The 21,968-nt window shown below is 48.1% G+C and overlaps 1 protein-coding gene across 1 annotated transcript in view; it reads right to left on the bottom strand.

The window, feature by feature from the left end:
- Positions 1-21,968, bottom strand: part of SNRNP200 (small nuclear ribonucleoprotein U5 subunit 200) — a 55,110-nt gene that overhangs the window by 10,159 nt on the left and 22,983 nt on the right. The window contains exons 17-31 of the mRNA XM_053401493.1: positions 21,811-21,960; positions 21,279-21,389; positions 20,393-20,524; positions 20,027-20,215; positions 18,106-18,303; positions 15,470-15,622; positions 14,880-14,960; positions 14,408-14,491; positions 13,592-13,698; positions 12,608-12,726; positions 5,866-6,020; positions 5,440-5,629; positions 3,255-3,428; positions 1,971-2,131; positions 1,322-1,549 (exon numbers count right to left, since the gene is read on the bottom strand). Coding sequence (XP_053257468.1) covers positions 1,322-1,549; positions 1,971-2,131; positions 3,255-3,428; positions 5,440-5,629; positions 5,866-6,020; positions 12,608-12,726; positions 13,592-13,698; positions 14,408-14,491; positions 14,880-14,960; positions 15,470-15,622; positions 18,106-18,303; positions 20,027-20,215; positions 20,393-20,524; positions 21,279-21,389; positions 21,811-21,960 — 2,232 coding nt within the window. The remainder of the gene's footprint in view (positions 1-1,321; positions 1,550-1,970; positions 2,132-3,254; positions 3,429-5,439; positions 5,630-5,865; positions 6,021-12,607; positions 12,727-13,591; positions 13,699-14,407; positions 14,492-14,879; positions 14,961-15,469; positions 15,623-18,105; positions 18,304-20,026; positions 20,216-20,392; positions 20,525-21,278; positions 21,390-21,810; positions 21,961-21,968) is intronic.

Here is a 21,968-nt window from a genome sequence, read left to right as displayed (position 1 = left end):
AGAAGGAAGCCAAGGACACTTGGGTTATTTCAAGCACCCTCAGCCATTCCACATCTAGATATTTTCATCAGCAGGTCAGGAAAGACATAGCATTAAGTGCTTGAGCCTCACACATGCTTAAAAATGTCACACAAAAGTCTAAAGAGAAACTAAAACTACAATAGGCCAACTGAGAGGTACAATCCCTTTCGCCATCCGCTCCTCCTCCATCACCACTACTAGGATCTTCAGTTTCCAGCTCTTTGCTCAACCACCCCACCTCCCTTCAATCTCTTAGGCAAACTGCAGAAGAATTCCAAGTGATTATACCTTGGTGCAACCAGTTAGTGTGAACAGGTGATACAATTTTTCATGTTGAGTATGCATAGATATGTAACTTGTATATAATTAATTGACTTTCTTTTTACAATGTTGAATATTGATATATTGCTTTTGTTTTCCGATCTCTCAAAACATATTGAGCTGTTTTGAAAATAAAACTCTAATTTGGCAGCACATTAATATATATATTGAATGCTCAATGGTTTTTGCATTTTCTTGATGCAACCACTAACATTAATACTTCAGTGTCCACCCTCTGGAAGGCAGATTTCAAGATGATTGAAGGACCCTGACTTTGACTAGCTGGGTTAGGCGGAAAGCCTCCAAGAGAGAGATGACAGCTCTATAGGAAAAGCCCACAATCTTCACATCCAGCTGGCACCTGCTATTGCCAACTGCTATCAACAATTACTAAAATTGACAATTTCAGTCATCATTTTTGATGCCCAACTGGTTCATTGGCAATATTTATTACTCAGGGGAGGGTGGTAGAACTGAGTTTTGCATCCAAATGTCCCCATGTTTAATCCCTACTATTTGCAGGTAGGTCTGGGAAAAGCTCCCTTCCGAAAACCTCAAGAGCTGTTGTTAGATTGTGTAGATAGACAATGCTGAGATAGGTGGCTCAAATGCCTGCTGACAGAAGGTGTCTTCCTATCCCTGGGTAAGTTATCTTTGAAAACCATCAGCAATAAAATACATGGAGCTGTTTGGATGCCTCGCATTCTGCTCAGCACACACTGGCTGTGGGAGCTACTTCTAATTGCAACCCCTTGTGCAATGTCAGGTGCTGCACAAGATGCTGGGAAGGAGAGGGGTGCTTAGGGGATGCAATGGTTACAGATTTCTGTCTCCTCCTGTTGCCCAGAACGAGAAACTCCTCAGTACACAGGATATGCAGCAGCTTAGCATGGGAAACCCTCCAAGATAGAAAGGTCAGTGTCCTGCTTTCTCCCTCCGAGCCCCTTTGTGGCGAGCTGCATTCCCCCATGAGACTCACCCCATTCTCGCCACCAATGAGGTGCACTTCATCCACAATGAAGAGGTTGACGTTTTGCACGTTCTTGCGCTGCTTCCAGCGCCGGGAAAGGATGTCCCACTTCTCAGGAGTGCTGATTATAATGTTGCCTTTGCCCAACAGCTTCAGGTCAGTGCTGGTCTCCCCCGTCAGCAAGACAACTTTCTTGAGTAGGCGCTCTTGGAACTTCTCATACCAATCCAGGAAGATCTTCCATGGCAAAAGGAAGAGCAGACAATGTTCTTAACAGCCGTCCTTCCAAGCACTCTCTTCCTCACACACACAAAGCACACCTTCTCTAGTTTTTCTAGCTTACAACCAACAAAGTGATCATCCAGACTTATCCACATATATTCTGCAATGCTTTAATTCCATCTTTGCAGAATCTGAACTTCACTCACAAAGCAAAGAGAATAAGGAGGACAATGGGGAAGTAGAGAGAGCTGTGTAAAATATACTTGAGTACTTGTTCCAGCTAAGGCCAACAGCTACCCCTCAGATCACCCTATCCAGACCCTCTTCTTTTGTTTTTCTGCCTGAAAAGCTTTCACTGGGAAGAGGAATTGATTAAAGCTATTCTTATCAACCTCCTGAAAAGGGCAGATTTCAAAATAGTTAGGGAGTGCTGTACCTGCTCAGCAAGGGCTTCCATTGGTGTGATGTAGACACAGCGGCCTTCCAAATTCTGCAGCAACATCCTCAGAATGGCAAACTCAGCACAGATCGTTTTTCCACTGCCTGTGGGAGCTCCCACAAACACATTTTCATCGCTGTTATAGACTGTGTTGAAAACTAGACCGAGAAAGAAAAGGCAGAGGAAAATTTCCCTATGGCCAGCAACAGTTACTCCAGAACCCACAAGAACCGAAAAGTATCCTTCCCCAGATGGTGCCCTCTAGATGTTTCAAACTGCAAATCCCATCAAATCCAGGCAACACAACTGGGGACGATGGGAGCATCATAAGAATCATAGAATTGTAGAGCTGGAAGGGACCCCAAGGGTCATCTAGTCCAACCCCCTGCAATGCAGGAATCTTTTGCTCACCATGGGGCTCAAACCCATGAGCCTGAGATTAAAAGTCTCATGACTGAGCTCAGAGGCTTGCTGGCTGGGGCTCATGGGAGTTGCAGTTCAAACTATGTAGAGGGCACCAGTTTGGTGAACGTTGCTAGAAGTGTCGGTATTTAAGAAAATAAGAAGAGCCTGCTGGATCAGGCCAATGGTGCATCATATTCAGCATCCTGTTCTCACAGTGGCCAAGCAGATGCTTGTGGGAAACTCACAAGTGAGACCCAAGCACAAAAAGACCTCATTCCTGTGGCTTCCAACAACCGGCATTCATCGTGGCTAGTAGTGAACTTCCCCAGCAACAGACACAGCACCTGAATTTGTAACCACGTCACAAACAAGCACCACATACCGAAGTGATGTTCACAAGACTACTAGACTGAATCCCCCAGCTATGTGATGGAATGTCTGGCAATTAAGACTGCAGTTCTGAATTATGCCATTTTGTCTTGCATGCTCCAGGCTGTTGGCACCTAATATATACCGTATTTTTCGCTCTATAAGATGCACCAAGCCATAAGATGCACCTAGTTTTTGGAGGAAGAAAACAAGAAAGAAAAAAAATCTGAATCTCAGAAGCCAGAACAACAAGAGGGATCGCTGCGCAGCGAAAGCAGCAATCCCTCTTGCTGTTCTGGCTTCTGGGATAGCTGCGCAGCCTGCATTCGCTCCATAAGACGCACACACATTTCCCTTACTTTTTAGGAGGGAAAAAGTGAGTCTTATAGAGCAAAAAATACGGTAATACTATGCAGCTTCCCCCACCCCCACCCCCTGCTAAGATGGTTCCTATTTTCTTGGCAGCCCTCCTCATCACTGACTCAAGAGCCGCCTGCAACTGCCCACCTTGAGTCTGGATAGGATTGAAGAAGGGAAACTTGTCCTGGTAGAGGCTCTCGAAGGCGCTGTTCCGCAAAGCGGAGACAGGCAGTGGCTGCAGGTCCAGCAGCTCGGTTGGTGGAGGGTACTTCTCTGGAAGGATCAGATGTCGGAAGGACACAGGCAGCTGTGTCTCACAGGCTGAAATAATCAAGCACATAAACACAAAGAAGATGAAAACAGAGGATCTAGATCTGTTGTCTGCTTTTACAAGAGGTATTCTTTGAATGAGAAGATCAATAGAGAGAGGTCAGACCCAGGGCCTGGGGGAGTCACATTTTAGCCATGGCTGTGCTTGTGCCAAGATATGGTGCTCTTAGCAAATGTTCAACAGGATCCCAGGTCTGCCCCCTGAACCCTGGAACATCAGGGTGCTGATATTTCTTTTGTACCTTCTGCACCCTGAGCAGCAGACTGCAAAGATACTTGCATACTCAGATGCAGTCCAGGCACTCTCGTGACGGTAGTTAGGGGTAGTAGACTGGTGGGGGTCTACTACCCCAAAGCCAATAATTAAATGTCCTACGCCAATTCTGTCATTCAACAGAGGGAAGATTGGCCTCCAAGAGCTATGAAGCGTTTGGAACACAGGATGGAACAACAAAAAAATGCTTTAAGAACTTGGACTGAACAGCTTCTTTAGATCCAAGGTGAGCGTCTGTCCAAATCTGCACCCCACATAATAACTGTGCCAGGGGTTAGCTTTAAACATTTCAAGTGCTGAAGATATATGATTGCCACCTTTTTTATTATTATTATTTGAAAAAGCATGTCCAAATTTTGGCACTCTGAGATACTTTTTCCTTCGTGTATTTCTGATGTGCTGCCCTGTTGACTGAAGATTTGGACCAACATATTTAAAGACTTTAACTGGTTATCCATATACCATCTGTGGGCCCTGTAGTGTCTTCAAGACTTTGGTAATTCACAGCCAGCTATTCCTTTCGGCCGTATTCTGAGAATGCCCTTGTCAATCTTCTTAGGCCAACTTTTGTTTGAGATATGAGTACCGTGTCGTCAGCATATAGTAATAGATGGTAGTAACTGTGTAGTAATTGTGGCCAACCAGTAATAGTAATTGTGGCCAATTTAGGGGCATGATACTCTGGGGGTGTATATATAAATTAAATAATGCAGGAGCTAGGATACAACCTTGCTTAACTCCCTTTGTAGCTAGTATGCGAGCTGCCCGTTTGTAGAGCAACACACTTTCAGCATGGTGTCTTTATGTAGACATTTAACCAAGAAAAACAATCTTTTATGTATTCTCAAAAAATTTGACTTATCCCACAGTCTTACTCAAGAGATTGATTTGAATGCAGTTTTCAGGTCTATGAAAGCTGCAAATAGCACACTACCTGGTTTCTTAACATATTTATCTATAAAATGGGCTAATACAAAGCAATGGTCTGTGCTGGATCTACCTTGTCTACTCCAGCTAGCATAGTACAGGTGATGCGGCCTTTCCGGAAAATTTTCAGGAGTTAGGGTAATATACACTGGGAAATTTTCAGTTTGCAACATGAAAATTTCTGATGCTCTAAATAGTAACTTAATTTAGCATGTTCATTCTATTTTAGTAAACAAAGCTTAAAAACAGAACTGCCCAGCTTGCTTAAAACTGCATTTGCAGTTTGCATCCATTCTTCATTACCAAGGATCTTAGGATATGGAACACTTTCCATGGAAAAAATTCCACTCTGCATCACTCCTGTGGCACAACCGACCTGTTATGAACTATTAGAAGAGGTTATAGGGCAGCCACATTTTTCCAAACATGAAGTACTGAGGGGACAGAATTAACTATGCAGGTGAATGCAAACAGTATGGAAGTGATGCTTTTAACTCCTCAGTGTGGCAAAGGAAGACAACACTGGAGGGGCTTCCCTATTATATGATTCCAGGCAGGTCTATGGCTGTTCAGAGAGGAAAGTGAGGTCCTGATTTGGCCCCACCTGGGCTGGCAATGTGTAATGTGGGTGGTGCTGGTGGGGTTTCATCTTCAGGGGAGCAAGAAGGGACAGAAACAGCTAGAAAAAAGACTTGACAGGCAAAGAACATGTCTGGGCTTCCCCCTACAATAGACTGTTCACACTGCAGACCCCAGCTGGGGAGCTGGAGAACATCCTTCTGCAAAAGAATGGGGACTTACAGAGCCAGCGATCTGAGACCACCCGGATAAAGTATTGTGGGGGGAGAGGCTCGAAGACCGGCACAAAGAAAGTGATGAGGTGTTCATCCTGAGCATACTTGGCCTTCAGAAGGAAATACTCGTGATGTAGGATCACTTCACTGTCCACATCCTCCACCAGGATCCAAAAGGCCTCTGAAGAACCATGCACCTGGCCCAAGAGAGGAGAAAATTCGGATTTAATACTGCCCCCAAGTGAAAATTCTTGCTCTCTCCATATAGTGTTTAAGGAGTGCAACTTGTTTTGCTGCTACCATTCAGTCCCCATCAATCCCCATCAATCCCTGTTCCATGCGCTGCCTCCACATCAAACTAGCTACCCAGCAAACCTCCCCACCCACACCTTACTGGTGGCCATTACTTCAGACCTCCAGGGGGTCCCTTTACCTTCTCATCCCACTGGAAATCTGGGGTAATTGTCAGCTCTACTTTCAGAGTGGACCTGGTGATGGGCTGCAGGTGGACAGACAACTCCAGTTTGGGGAACAAATGGACATATTTGTGGATTGTCTTCCCCATCTTTGGCATCCGAATCAGCTCCCCTGTAAAAGGATGGTATTAAAGAAAAGACGAGTGTCAGAGGCTCAGGAGCAGAAGAGCAGGGGAGAGAGCAAATAGAGAGCGGAGGAGAGGAATCAGAGGGGAGCGTAGGGGAATATGACAGTGGACCGAGAGATTCCATGAGCTTCTCCAGCGAATCAGAAGATTCCCAGGAGGGGGCGCCTATGGTAAGGGCGAGGCGAATCCCAGAGGGGACGATCCATAAACAAGGAACCAGAGGGGAGTCCCAAAGGAGTAGCGGAGGAGTAGGGCCAGTTCCCCCACCAGAGCACAGTGGGGGGGAAGAGTCACGTGAGTCAGGACCAGCTTCTCCTCCATCGGGGAGTGGGGAGACGGAGGGAAGGCCAGGTCCAGCTAGCCTCCCCGAAAGGGGGAGCAGTGACACAAGTGTAACGGTCAGAAGGAAAGTGGGAGGCTGCGCGCGCGTGCCAAGTTCAAATGTGAAGGAGCGCGGGACAGCAGAAAACCCGGATTGGGAGCCAGGTCCTAAAGCCCGAAAGAGGGGGGGGGAGGAGTCGGGAGAATCAGCGTCAGAAGAATCTCGGAGGGCTGAGACTCCGACTAGCAGAAGGACCCAGAGAAAGAAGGAACAGAGGAAGAGGTGGAGTAAGGCTAGAATCTTAAGCTGGTGTCAGGGGGGAGGAGATTCAGATGGGACTTCTACGGTCTGACGGATAGATGTAGCGTTGCGCGCTGCGCGTCTGGAGATGAGACTGAACTTCAATAAAGACTTTTAAACTTGAGCAAGAAGCAGCGTTGGTCTTGTGTGAGCTGGGACCTTGGGCAGCGCTGACAGTAAGTCCCATCTCACAAAAACTCTGCAAGCTCACGAAGATAGGCAAAGATGACTACAGAGGAAAAAATCAAGCAATTGCAGGAAGCGGTGTCAACGCTCTACGCAGAATTGGCTGCGTCTAAGAAAAAAGAAGAAGACACAGCTGCGCTCTGCCAGGATCTGCAAGCCAGGTGGGACAAATGGGGAAAGGAGGGGCAGCTGGGAGCCAAGCCGGAGGGAGTTGCCCTCGGGAAAAGGGGGGCGAGCCTTGTGACCCATTTTGACGGGAACCTGCAGCAGTACCCTAACTTCAGAGCAGAAGTAGTTTTCGCGCTCAATTTGCTTCGGAAAGATTTTAGAGATGAGGAGGAGAAAGTGGGTTTCATAATCACTCATCTGCATGGGGAAGCTAAGTCGTGGCTGCGAACCTTGCTACGCGAAAATGACCCCGCCCTCAAAGATTCAAGCGCCTTTATTGGAGCCATGGACGCTTGCTTTAAATCAACGGTGGATGTGGATGTCGCTAGAAGGGAAATGCATGGATTGCGGCAAGGAAAAGCGACGGTGCGCCAGTATCATTCCCGCTTTTTTGGGTTAGTAAATGTGCTGGGCTGGCAGAAGGACTCAGCTGCCGTCAGGGATCTGTTCTGGGAGGGGCTGAATGGAGCCGTGAAAGATGAGCTGGCGAGGGGAGAGAGACCCCAAAATACAACAGAAGTTGTCCAAAGGGCGCTCGCAATTGGGGTGCGCCTGGAAGAACGCCCGTGGAGCAGGGAGGAGGGGGGAAGAGCAAACACGTCAGTTAGAACGACTCCCTTCCTACCCAGAGAGACAGAGCGCGCTCAGTCCACGCCTGCTCTGATGAGGGGAGAGGAGCCAATGGAAATCGGAGGTGCAAGGGCTCAGACAGCAAGCAGAGCCCAAACACCAGGAGCAGTCAAGGCGAAGGCTCCTAGAGGGAGCAGGAAGTGTTACATCTGCGACAGTGCACTGCACATGGCCAAAGAGTGTCCCCAGAGGCTCCAGAAGCACACTGCAGCCTCAGCAACTGTTAAAGGAGCAATTCAGCAGGGAGTAGAGCAGCAGGGAAAAGGCGACGCCTGGTTGGAGATGGAGGCACTGGGGCTCAACCAGGCGAATCAGTGAAGCAGTCCCCAGAGATTTTGCAGCCCACAGACCCCCTCCCACCCAAACCAGTGGTGCAACTCACTGCATCGCTCCAGCTGCCCAATGGGCTCACCCTGGAGGTCCCTATTACCATTGACTCTGGTAGCAACGCAGACTTTGTAGGGTTGGACTTCGTCAAGCAGCATCGCATAGCACTCCTGCCAGCCACGACGCCCCTAAATGTTGTCACGGTAGATGGCAGGAAGATACTGGGAGGAGAGGTGGTACAGCAGACACCGCCTCTGGTGATGCAAATTGGGAACCACCGTGAAGTCATCAGTTTCAACGTCACCCACCTGTCGGACACGCCCATAGTGTTGGGCATGAGTTGGCTGGATAGGCACAGCCTGGCATTAGCGTGGTACCAGCGGCAATTGACCTTCTGCTCTTCCTACTGCGCAGCGCATTGCATCCAGACCTGCCAGGAAGAGGAGGGGCAAGAGGAAGCACCGCAGCTACACCTAGGCATGGTGCAAGCGGTGCCCAACAAGTACAAGGCCTTTTTGGAAGTCTTTTGCGAGAAGGAAGCAGACAAGCTGCCTCCCCACAGACCCTACGACTGCAAGATTGACCTCCTGCCAGGGGCGACGCTGCCGACGGGGAGACTGTACTCCATGTCTGAAGACGAAATGCAAGAACTCAGGGAGTTCATAGATCGCAATTTGAAGCGGGGATTCATCCGGGAATCCAAAGCAGTGGGGGGCAGTCCCGTGTTTTTCGTGAAGAAGAGAGACACGCCCGAACGGAGGCTCATAGTGGATTATAGAATCATCAATTCCAGGACAAAGCCCACAGCATTCCCCATGCCCAAAATTGACGACCTGCTCGCGACGGTGAGGAAGGGACGGATCTTCACCAAGTTGGATCTACGAGGGGCCTACAACCTTATACGCATGCGGGAGGGCGACGAGTGGAAGACAGCCATGTTTACGCCTTTAGGAACCTATGAATACAGAGTCATGCCGTTTGGTCTCCAAAATGGCTCCCATTGTTTCCAAGCTTTCATGCACCACGTGCTAGCGGGACTCCTCTACAAGAAGTGCGTCTGCTTCTTAGATGATATCCTGATCTTTTCGGACTCGCAGGAGGCGCACGAGGAGGACGTCAAGGAGGTCCTGCAGAGACTACGGGAGCACAGACTTTACGCCAAACTGGAGAAGTGCCAGTTCGACACGACAGAGGTGGATTTCCTGGGCTACAAGCTGTCCGACAAGGGACTTGCCATGGACAGCGCCAAGGTCCGCTCAGTGTTGGACTGGAAGAGTCCGCGCAACCGGAAGGAGGTCCAGAAGTTCGTCGGTTTCGCCAACTTTTATCGCAAGTTCATCAAGGGGTTCGCGAAGGAGACGACGGCCATCACGGACACCCTCAGCTCCAAGAAGAAGAAGTTCACCTGGACGGACCAGGCGGAGCAGTCCTTTCGGAGGCTCAAGCGTCTCTTCGCGTCCGAAGAACAGCTGCTACACGTAAACCCCAGCAAACCGATGAGGGTTGAAACGGACGCCTCGGACAGAGCGGTGGGGGCGGTCCTGTTGCAGCAAGATCCGCAAGGGGACTGGAGACCGTGCGCATTCTACTCCAGGAAGCTCAGCGCGTCGGAGCAGAACTACACCATCTGGGACAGGGAGTTGCTGGCTATTCATGCAGCCTTCAAGGCGTGGCGGCACTTCCTCGTCGGAGCCAGACACACAGTGCAGGTTCGCACGGACCACAAGAACCTGGAGTACTGGCGCACGGTGAAGTTCCTGAACCAGAGACACATCCGCTGGGCGGAGTTCTTTGCAGATTTCGATTTCCGGATAGAATACATCCCGGGAGACAACAACGTCATGGCGGATGCGCTATCCAGGAAGCCGCAGTATCTCGAGGAAGCGGCACCGGCAGCGGCCAAACACATTTTCGCACCAGAGGTGTGGGCGTGCGCTTCAGCCGCAGTGGACCTGGACGCAGTCCGTCGCGCGCTACAGGCGGATTCGTTTGCGCAATCCAAGATGGAGGAGGTGCGAAACGGCACAGCGAGGGACGACGAGTTCCAGGTACGCGACGGACTACTCCTCCGCAAAGGGGCTCTCTACGTACCGGGTGACGACCTTCGCGCGAGAGTCTTGCAGCAGCTGCACGACGCGCCCAGCGCGGGGCACTTCGGCAAGGACAAGACGGCGGAATTAGTCACCAGGGACTTTTGGTGGCCCAAGGTGCGGGGAGAAGTAGCGGATTACGTTTCCAGGTGTGACACCTGCCAAAGGGCCAAGCCAGTACACAGGAAGCCGGCGGGTCTGCTGGAACCGCTGCAGACGCCGCTCGAACCATGGGAGAAAGTGGCCCTGGACTTTGTTACAGATCTGCCCAGTTCGCGAGGCAAAACAGCGGTACTCGTGGTCGTAGACCTCTTCACCAAGATGGCGCATTTCATTCCGTGCACGAAGGTGGCCACAGCGGAACAGACCGCCAAGCTGTTCATAGACCACGTTTTCAAAGCTCACGGCCTGCCGCGGTCCATCCTGTCCGACCGGGGCCGCCAATTCATCTCGAACTTCTGGCAGAAGCTGCTGGGCATCCTGAACGTCAAGATCAACTTAGCGTCGGCACGACACCCGCAGACCAACGGACAAGCGGAGAGGGTCAACGCCATCATGCAGCAGTACCTGCGATGCTACGCCAATCAACAGCCCTCGACCTGGGTGGACTACCTACCGCTAGCAGAGTTTGCCTACAACAACACGAAGCACGGGTCTACAGGGGTGACACCGTTCTTCGCTAACAATGGGCGCCACCCCAGAACCTTCCCGGGGTTGGAGACTGAGGCAGAGGGGGAGCCACGGGGGGCAGAGCACTTAGCCGCAGAGTTACAGGAGGTCCATGAGCAACTCCGAAGGCACTTGGAACTCGCGAAACACGCCTACAAGATGCAGGCAGACAGGCACAGGAGGGTTGGGGAAGACATACAGGTAGGGGACTGGGTCTGGTTAGCAGCTCAGGCAGTGCCGGCCAGAACGCTAGCTAAGAGGAAGCTAGGACACAAGCAGCTGGGACCTTACCAGGTCGCGGCACAAATCAATCCAGTGGCCTACCGGTTGACACTCCCGGAGGGCTCCAGAATGCACCCAGTCTTTCACAGGTCAGTGCTCACGCCTTACAAGGCGCCCCACAGGTTTCAGGCGCCAGGGACCGCACCAGCTCCACGTAGCCCATCGCCAACAGGGGAGGGACCACAGAGGGCGACGCCACTCAACAAGGTCACAGAGATTTTGGACTCCAGATGGGGGGAAGAGGGAGTCGAATATCTCCTCGCCAGGGAGGGTACTCCGGCCAGCGCCAACGAGTGGGTGCCGTGCTACGCCGTGGAGGAGCACTATCTCAAAGACGAGTTCCATTCGATCTTCCCACACAGACCCATGCCGGCGGAGTATTTCGACGACTGGCTTTTCACTCCCACACTGTCAGCCAGCACGTTCCAAGGTTTCTCCTCAGATGAGGAGCCGACGCCGGGGATGAGCTCCCCGGAGGGGTCGTTCTCGGGGTTTGCCACGGACCGCTCCTATTGGTGGGACACTCAACCAGAAGTGGGGTGGAGCAGGGAACTGCTGAGGGGGCCCTTGCACGCAGAACCCACACCCGAAGAGGGGGAGGGGGAAGGGGGGGCTTCGAGGGGGGGATGGATGTCAGAGGCTCAGGAGCAGAAGAGCAGGGGAGAGAGCAAATAGAGAGCGGAGGAGAGGAATCAGAGGGGAGCGTAGGGGAATATGACAGTGGACCGAGAGATTCCATGACCTTCTCCAGCGAATCAGAAGATTCCCAGGAGGGGGCGCCTATGGTAAGGGTGAGGCGAATCCCAGAGGGGACGATCCATAAACAAGGAACCAGAGGGGAGTCCCAAAGGAGTAGCGGAGGAGTAGGGCCAGTTCCCCCACCAGAGCACAGTGGGGGGGAAGAGTCACGTGAGTCAGGACCAGCTTCTCCTCCATCGGGGAGTGGGGAGACGGAGGGAAGGCCAGGTCCAGCTAGCCTCCCCGAAAGGGGGAGCAGTGACACAAGTGTAACGGTCAGAAGGAAAGTGGGAGGCTGCGCGCGCGTGCCAAGTTCAAATGTGAAGGAGCGCGGGACAGCAGAAAACCCGGATTGGGAGCCAGGTCCTAAAGCCCGAAAGAGGGGGGGGAGGAGTCGGGAGAATCAGCGTCAGAAGAATCTCGGAGGGCTGAGACTCCGACTAGCAGAAGGACCCAGAGAAAGAAGGAACAGAGGAAGAGGTGGAGTAAGGCTAGAATCTTAAGCTGGTGTCAGGGGGGAGGAGATTCAGATGGGACTTCTACGGTCTGACGGATAGATGTAGCGTTGCGCGCTGCGCGTCTGGAGATGAGACTGAACTTCAATAAAGACTTTTAAACTTGAGCAAGAAGCAGCGTTGGTCTTGTGTGAGCTGGGACCTTGGGCAGCGCTGACAACGAGTAAGCATGTGCACAGATGGAGATCTGAGATGAACTGCATGCTTTCAAGATTCTCAGCAGGTCATAATCAAGTTGGGCTATATTCTGTGGAAAAACTGAGAGACCCTTTAGCCAAGAAACACTGATCCCTTAGATCCCTTCCACTGCCCCCCCCACAAACAAACAACCTCTGCCCACTGACCTATTTCATTGTGATTCAAGTCATAGAGTCGTTCAAATGGGAAGTTTTTCTTCTCAATTTTCTTCACCACCTCTTCAGGCAGTTTCTTGAATTGACGAAGGGGGCACATGGATTGCCACCTGCATAAGCAAGAAGCACTATCAGGATTGTGCCAGCAATGGTGGTTAGTAAGCAATGGAAGAGAAATTTAGGCACCTCCTAAGTTCCTTGTGTTTTGCCCCATGCTCTTCCTTCAAATTGAGGAAGAAAAGTGAGGAGGTTCCTCTTCAGCCTCAAAATGGGCCCTCTGTGTGGCCCTCTGTGCATAACCCCACCCCAGCCCACAGCCCCACAAGGCTTCTCATTTCCAGTGCCTTTGGCTTGCAAGCCTGCTCAGGAGACTAAGCCAATGCTCTTCACACTGCCATCGCAAGAGACTTGGGTTGCCTGAGGGGGGCTTGTTTCTTGCCCCCTGCCCTGGCACAAAAACAAACACCATGGTCTGTCCCACTTATGGGAAGTGATTCTGGAAACCAGTACGGATGCAATCACATAACTGGCTTTCTAGGGCAGGACATACTGCTAATTTTGAAATCCCAGAAACTACAGTCTTCTGGTCCTTAGGGTGGCACAAGTCCTTTCCCCTCTACAGATGCTTTCCCAACCAACACTTAAAAAAAAAAGGGTATACCACCCTACACTCAAAGGTCTCAGGGCGGTTACAACATGAAATCACTTTTCATCCCTCCCTTTTGACTCCACCTATCTATGAAATCAAACCACTGCCCACCCACTGCCAACAGACTGCCCAGGATGAAGTAAGGAGCATGGCAAGGCAGCACAACTGGATCAGGCTGGTGAGGGGCTGCCAAGCTGCTGGGGTCCTCAGCCAGTGCCCAGCCTGGCTGAGTGCTGCTGCCAGGCCCAGCTGCATGGTAGGGCAATACTAGATATAAAGTCTGCAATACATCACGATTAAGAGCATGCTCTGGAGCCACTACATACATTCGTTTGTCAATCATCTTGCAGAGGTTCAAAGTCTTGTCAGTAAGCTGCGCCCAACCACGGTTGAGGACAATCTCAAAGATTGCACGCATGAGCCGCCCAGCAGACTGAAAGCAGGACAAAACAGATGTCAAATATCAAAGAAAAAAACCTCACAGGGAGGTTTTAACTGGTTTTTTGATTAAAATACAAGCATGTATCCACATCCATCTAAAGATCCATTTTTGAAACTCCGCTTCCACCCTGCAGGTGATAAGCCCCATTAATATAATGCATCTGACAAAATGGCTCACAAGAAACAAAGAAAACCTCCAGGTACCTACAAGACTCCTTACTGCAATGAATTTACAGGGCCACCCCTTTGGAATGAAGCCATCTTACACCAAGTTAAGCCACTGGTCCATCTAGTCCAGCCTTTGCCAAACTTGTGCCCTCCAGATTCTTCGGACACGCTGGATATGGCTGTTCGAAATTGTAGTGCAAAAACTCTGGAGGGCACCGGGTTGGCAAAGGCTGGGCAAGCTCTACAATGCCTACTGCAGTGACTTTCCCAGTTCTGCTCCTCTAGATTGAAGGGATGCAACCTGGGGCCTTCTGTATATAAAGTATGGGATCTACCACATGACAAGCTGTACAGGCCACCAAAGATAGTAAGTAAAAGTTCCTCTTTATCCATGCACAACAGAAGGCTTGTGATAGCTAAACAACAAACTTATTGTGATGTGATCTTTCTCAAAGTGGTGGATTCATGAAAACCTTGTAAATGGAGGATACCGGAGCACAAAAGAGCCACTTCCAATCTGAATGGTTACTCACCTGAGTGACATACACCATGTCTGCCATGAGAGCAAAGCCCTCCAGCTTCAGCTGAGAGATAAAGGCCTGAAGGAGCACATTGATCTAAGGAGAAGACAATAAGGGACATTAACATTCTCCAAAGAAGGCATGAGGAACCTTTTCCAGGCCCACAGCCACATTCTCCTGGTGTTGGCCAGACCCACAAACAAGCACACACACAACATATTAAACGTATATATATGTAGCTTTGCAAGTACACTCAAGTTTCACCATAGATTTTCTTCATAGGCTTGCTTTTTTAAAATGAAGTTGGTTTAAAACAAAACAGCTCCCAAGAGGGCAGCCAGCCAGTTACTCCCTTGGGTAAAATGACTCCCTGAACAAGTAGAACTAGTCGGAGGAGAAAAAATGGGGAATTCATACAACTCAGGAACTTGCAGAACCAACCTCACGCTGGATATAAGCTTGCCCTAGAAGAGACAGGGCTTACCTTAGCACTAGGCTCCTCAATGCTTTCTTTCACTGGGATTGGGACCCGCTCAAGTAGCTTCTGCAGTTCCAGTTTCTCTTCCTGCAGTTGTTTTAAAAATAGTAATTAGGAAAGAACAGAGTAGGCTAGGCCACTCTGCCCAAGCCTACAACAGCACAATATCCTTTTGAAGATGAATGAAAAAAGTAGGCCACTCATCCACTTCTGAGGGCCACAGATCGACAACTGCAGCAAGTTTGCATGATTAATGGAGAAATATGTATGATCAGTTTCATTCTCGATGGGTTTTACACTATGCTAAGCACCAGTACTTTATTCAAATTTCATTCAGTTCCTTATCAGTTTAAATACAAACATAGAAATGACGGCAATTTGAAAAAATCAGAACAAGTTGTGTTCTCTGGTTAGAGCCTTGCCGATCCAGTACCTTCATGTTTAAAAGTATTTATAGTCACAAGGACTAGGAATGTCTCCTCCACTCCACCAGTAAAAACAAGACCTTGCATAAGAGGATACAAACTAAACACTAACAAAAATAACTACAAGGGCAGGAGGTGGGTATCGTGCCCAACAGATCTCTGGATTCATACCTCTCTCACGGTGATGTTCTTAAACTCAGAAGAAAGTGAGAAAACCCGGAAGAGTTCAATCTCACTCAAGGTGGGCTTGAGTAGTTGGTTGTAAGTCTGTATGGTCTCATTGGTGATATAGTAGTGGCTGGCAATGCGGCCCAGCTCCGTAACCTGGGGAGAGAGGGAGGAAAGCCACTTCTGGTTAACAAAATGGAGAGGAAAGAACAAACCAGGCTTAGGTTACTGAAACACATAAGTGGGGCAGCCCTCAATATTTTGAAACTTCAGTTCAAAATAGGGTGGGGAGGTTGGTGCACTGGAATGAGCACGTTTTAAGAGATTTAAATTTTAACAGATGTTCACTGGCGCCCAAACTGTTTTCCAAGCATAACTGAAGGTGCAAGTTTTAACCTTAAAAGCCCCACCAGGTCTTGAATTAGGTACTTGGAAGGACCATTGCCTCCCAACAAAAGAGACTGTTTTTGAAGGCTGTTTCCGGGGTGCCTTTTGAAGTGAAAGGAGAAGCTGCTTCAAGAAACAAACTGGTTCAGACACAACACTAAGCCAGCCACTCTGTGGTTTGAATAAAATGGAGAAGCTTGAGCTATGTGCACCAACATGTGACTTGCACATAGACTACTTTGCTTAACCAGTTCGGCTTGGTGCTGTGTCCAAACATAGCCACTCATTGTAAATACTGCTATATAAAATTGTTTTTCCTCCACTCAAAATATACAAAAAATGGGCAGTGGTGACAGAGATTTTAAGTATTTTTACGTTGATTGGATTGATCACAGATGGAAAGGGGAGAAAGGATCTTTGCTACATCCCTGTCTTGTCATTTAGAGACATGCCAGTTCAGTAAACAGAGGTTCAGTTTGTAATCATGGCTAACAGGCTTAACCTCCTTGAATCTGTGTTTTTTAAAACTCTCCAGGCTAATAGCCACCATTGCTCCTTGTGGCACAAGTTCCAGCAGTTTATTGTGCATTGTGTGAATTACTTCCTTGTGTCAAGATCATGTTGCCCATCAATTTAATTGTGTGAGGCCTCCCCCAAGTTCTATATCACAAGGAAAGGAGTGGGAACTCTCTCTCTCCATACTTTTCACTGTCTATTTCTTTCTGTTTGTTTGTTTAATTTCTGTACCTCCCTTCATCTGAGGATCACAGGCAGTTTACAATATAAAAATACAAAAATACGTAATATAGTAATAAACCAAGCAATAACTCCCCACACTCAGTTTAAAAGGCCATATTTGTTTAATTAGCCAAAGGCCTGGGAGAAGAGGAATTTTTCACCTGGCAGCAAAAGACATGTAATGAAGGTTTCAGGTGAGGCTTCTTGAGGAGAGCATTTCACAAGCAGGGAACCACCACAGAAAAGCTTCATTCCCATAAAATTCTAGAGTTGGGTCATCAGATTCTAGTCCAACCTCCACAATGCAGGAACATTGCCACCTTCTGGGCCTTTTGTAGAAGGGCCTCAGAAGATGATCGCAGGGGAAAGAAGATCCTTGAGGTACTGCGATTAAGGCTTTATAAGGTCAAAACCAGCACTTTGAATTGATCCCAGAATTGTGCAGCCAAACCAAGATTGGTGTAATATGCTCAAAACCATCTTGCCCTGGCCGCTGAATTTTCCAGCTTAAGTTTCCAAACTTCTTCAGAGGCAGTCCCATGTATAATGCACACTGCAGTAATCTAACCTAGAGGTTACCAGAGCATAGATGACAGAAGTTTTATGAACCTCCAATATACCCTTTGTTTTGTAGGTGGGTAGATGTATTAGGAGTTTCTTGGATAAACAGCAGTGAGGGTGCATTGCTTCAATCTTGCTATGCCCAACATTTCTGAAAATTTAGGATGGTATGCTTTTAAGTCTGTGGCATTAAAGATGTGAAAGCCCAGGGGGCAAAAACATATTTTTCTCCCATCTTTGAAGAAAAGACACTCCTGTGAAACAGTTTCTCTTTTGGAATGAGTGAAATTTTATTCATTTGGAATGTCTAGTGTGAAAATTTCTATGTAATGCACTCTGAAGCTTTAGAAACTGATAATTCTCATGTATCACAATGGAGAAATATACAATGCTTGGATCAAAGATACATTTCTGCTCCTAGAGCATGCTGCCATCTTCATGAGGAGCATACGTTGCTGTTGTTTCCTGCAATTTTCTTAGTTTGTGCATCTCAAAAGTAGGAAAAAATAAGATAATGTGCTTAGATAGCACAGGATGCAACCATTTGCAACTCTTTAGTATTTAGCATACCATTTTTAAACCTATATAGGATGTCATTTTTAGTATACTTACCATTTTGCTTGTACAAATTGAAGCCATATGTCATATAGCAAAATGTTACATACTAAATATACATGCATCATTTGGAATTTGTATTATTTTATTTGTATTTATCTGCTTATTCTTGGGAACCACCTAGGAAGCCTTTTTGGCTGAAGGGCGGCATACAAATAGTAACACATTTTATTTTAAAGCAGCAAAATAAGTTTTGTTTGATAAGAATGTAAGAATATAACGTGTGAAGATGCACAAAGAGGCTGGCAAAGCAGTTGCAAAGAAGCATCCTGGGTGGCCAGACTCCTGATAAGACTAGCAGAAAGCACCTGCAAAGAGAGTTTGAACTCCACTCTCACCTGGAAGTTCCCTGTCTTCTTGTCGTACTTGACCAGGTTGTTCTTATCTAGCATCAGAGCTGCAGTGTGCACCAAATCCAGCCGGCGCTGGTCCAACAATGGGTCTCCTTTCAGGTCATCATGCGATATCCCGTATAGAGTTGGGGAACGTAGCATTCGTATGTAGAGATAAGTATAGCCAAGCCAGTTTACAGCATCCTACAGCAGCCAAGAAACACAGTATCAGAGTCAGCAGTTTCCAGCAACCTCAAATCCTGGAAGGGATAGGATGGGGCAGAGGCCACAGGGACATCACAGCATGCTTTAAAGGCCACCTCTGCTGGCCATCAGGCAAGGGCAGGCATAGGCAAACTCGGCCCTCCAGATGTTTTTGAGACTACAGTTCCCATCATCCCTGACCACCGGTCCTGTTAGCTAGGGATGGTGGGAATTGTAGTCCCAAAACATTTGGAGGGCCAAGTTTGCCTATGCCTGGGCAAGGGCTTTTCCCACCTGCCTTGCCCCATCCTCCAGCCCTTTTAGCCCTGGAAGCTTTCAGAAGGGAGTTGCTGTCGTGACCATTCTGTCTTCTGATGAACAGAGTGGAAGACTATGAGTCATGGGGTAGAGAGAGAGAGAGAGAGAGAGAGAGAGAGAGCGCGCGCGTGTGTGTGTGTGTGTGTGAATTCAACAGTGCTTAGTTTGTTTTTGGTTGTTAGTTTGTTAATATTGTTTTGTGGATTATGAGTGCTGTCGTGCTTTGTGAATTTTATTATATGACTTTTCTTGTGGTTGTGCTGTTTAGCCTATATTTTAAATTGTTTTGTTAATAGCGTTTTATAGAAAGTGGTTGTTTTACTGATAATCTGTAATTGCTTTACTAATGATTTGTTTTTATATGATTTACGTTGTAATTTGTGGTATTCTAATATATTATTATTTACTGTGCGTAAGATGCTTTGTGACTTGTGTGAGTGAAAAGTGGCATAGAAATATAAGAAATGAAATGAAAATGCAACGGACAGGTCCTTCAAAAAATAGTGGAGAGGGGCACACCTTTGCAGATTCATTAACTAATGTCACATCCACACCAGCCATTTAAAGCACATTTATACCACTTCAGCAGTCATGGCTTCCACCCCAAAGAATCCTGGGAACTGTAGTTTACCCCTCACAAAGCAAGAAACTACATTTCCCATGATTCAGCCAGGGTGAGGGAGCCAAGACAGTTAAAAATGGTGTAAGACTGCTTTAAATTGATGGTGTGGATGTGGCCTTAAGAGAAGAGGGGAAGACTGAGGATTTTATCAAATGGAGCACTAAGATGTCACTGGTGAAATGTCTGGCAACAACAGAACATTGTTTTGCAAGAGAATGCATAAGCAGGTGGCTCTTTGTTGTGCCATCTGTTGCATAATGGGTTTCCACTAATGCAGCTGTTGCACTGGATTCCACAGCACAAGAACCCTTGCACTAGCTGACAGAGAATACTGGATAAAGCCCTGAATTCTGAAATTGTCACAAACTAGGCTGAGAGGCTTCAGGGATGAACTTCTCCTCTCACACACAACCCACTAAATACCACGACTACTGCCCTGCATGATTCTAGGTGCCAGATTCACAGCTGAGTATCTAGCCTCCCAAAATGCGACTCTAGAACCATCTGCAGGACTGTTACTTTATACTTTGTGCACACACTCAAAATCCCTAATCAGGGTAATCCAAATTCTCTGTCAAGAAAAGCTGAAAATTGGCCTCCACTAATAAAATGCCACCAAGATTCTTCAGTATGCTCAAGTCTGCACCCGACTGAGAGATGCTCAAGCCCTGATCAGGTGTTGTGACTAAATGGTCTCCCTAACACAGCATCCCCCTTTATCTCTGTGCTGAGACACTAAAAACAGAGCAGCCACAAGTCATGACTGGGGTCTCTCCTCCTCACCTTTGCATTTTGGACGTTGCCCAGCACGACCTCTGCATTCAGCATGTCTGGCAGCTTCGCCACCATTTGGCTCTCAATGGGAAGCTGCTGGTTCAGCAGTGAGAGGTAATACTGCAGCTCTCCATGAGAAGTGATCAGGATTCCCTCGCCCTTGGTGTCGTACTGAGGTCTCCCAGCACGACCCAGCATCTTTAAAAACACACACAAGTCAGAGAGGTAAGTTAGACCTCAAACAGAGTTTCTAACATTAATTAACAGCCAAGTGTCTTAAGAATATTTCTGCAACATCTAAAGAAACACAGAGAGAAACAGTGTCCTTAATCCTAAAATCCACTGAAGTGTGTCCCTGTGTCCCATAGGAGTTACCTGCAAGATGTCCAGGGCACCCAGTTCAGTCCAGCGACCTTTCTCTGGGCTGTACACCTGTGTCCCCTTGATGATGACGGTGTGAGCAGGAAGATTCACACCCCAAGCCAAAGTTGCTGTGGATACCAAAACCTGTAAGGGGAAAATATCAGGGTTGAAAGAATCTTCGGCTTAGTTTCAAAGGAACTCCCAACAATGCTGCAATGCATGGGGGGCTGTTTAAAAGTGGCACCCAATTTTAATAGAGCTTCGCCAACACCCATCTTTGGAGACTGGGTGGTAAGAAGGAGAAGAGCAGGCAGGTTGTGCTGCATCAGTTTAAAGCAGAGAGAGGGGACCATGACAAGATTGTTTTGCTTCAGTGCTGTGCTAGGAGAAAGAAAAGCTCTCCACGCTCACCCCTTTGTCTCCCAAGTCTGCCCTTCCAGTCCCTACCCTTGATCTTTCTGCCCACATCCCAGTCCCTCAACCTATTTCTCCCCACAGAGTTCTTAACCTCTTTCCCCAACCCCTAGTTCCACTCTCCATTTGCCTTCCATCCCTGAATCTATTTCTTTCCCTTCCCAGTCTCTAGTCTTGCTCTCTCTCCACCATGACAAAGGTCACGCGTGCCTCTATCTCAAGCATGTTATGCCTCTCATGGTCTTTGGGTTCTGCCTGCCCCAAGCTCCACCTGGTCTTTGTTGCCTTGCCCTCTTCCCTGTCTTTCACCTCACCGGGAAGCAGGGCTCCAACTTGAATAAAATATTGGGAGGGGAGCCAGCCATGCCCCGCCTTGCATAACTGGTCACATGGTGCCATGCATGGACACCATTTGAATGGCAATGCCCATCAACTTGGGGGGGGGGGGCTCAAATATTTTGCAGGGGGAAATCTGCTGTCATACCTGGATGTGCTTGTCTGCAAACAGATCTTCCACCAATGTTCGGTCCACCCTGGTCATGCCAGCATGGTGAATTGCAAAGCCATAGGGCAGCAAGTCTTTAAGCTCCAAATTCTGTGAGCGAAAAACAACAACATTGCCGTCAAAACCCCCTAATGATTCCTGATTTTCTGTAGCTGAGTGAAGGGAGAGATGTGAACTTGTTCTAGAGAAAGAAAAGAGATGCTAGCAAGCACCAAAGATATTCTGGTGAAACCCTTCTCTGAATTCTATCCTATGAGGAGCCTGGGTTGACCTTCCACTAGGGGAAGGGACTCTTTTCGAAGACGTATGAAAAGAAAATATTTCACTTGGCCTTTGAAAGCAAACCACTTTATTTTCTGGTTCTGACACAGATTTTGGCGTTGTTTCTTGCCAATTATTTGTTGGTTTTGTTATTTTGGTATTAATTTATATGGGTTAATTTGTGAATCATTATACAAATTAAATATGACAAAGTGGTAGATAAAGGTTGAATAAATACAGAAATAAATACCTTGCATTGCTCAGCTTCTGTCCTCAGGACCTCGGTGGAGGCAGAGCCCTCTCGCAGGAAGAGACCCAGGGTGTCTTTCTCCAGACACATGTCCCTGATGGCTCGAGCAGTTTTCCCGGTCTCCTTCCTGGAGTGGACAAACACTAGCACCTGATTGG

The sequence above is a fragment of the Podarcis raffonei genome, chromosome 8, assembly GCF_027172205.1.
Source record: "Podarcis raffonei isolate rPodRaf1 chromosome 8, rPodRaf1.pri, whole genome shotgun sequence".
Lineage (NCBI taxonomy): Eukaryota > Metazoa > Chordata > Lepidosauria > Squamata > Lacertidae > Podarcis > Podarcis raffonei.
This window is presented reverse-complemented; position numbering and strand designations above follow the sequence as displayed.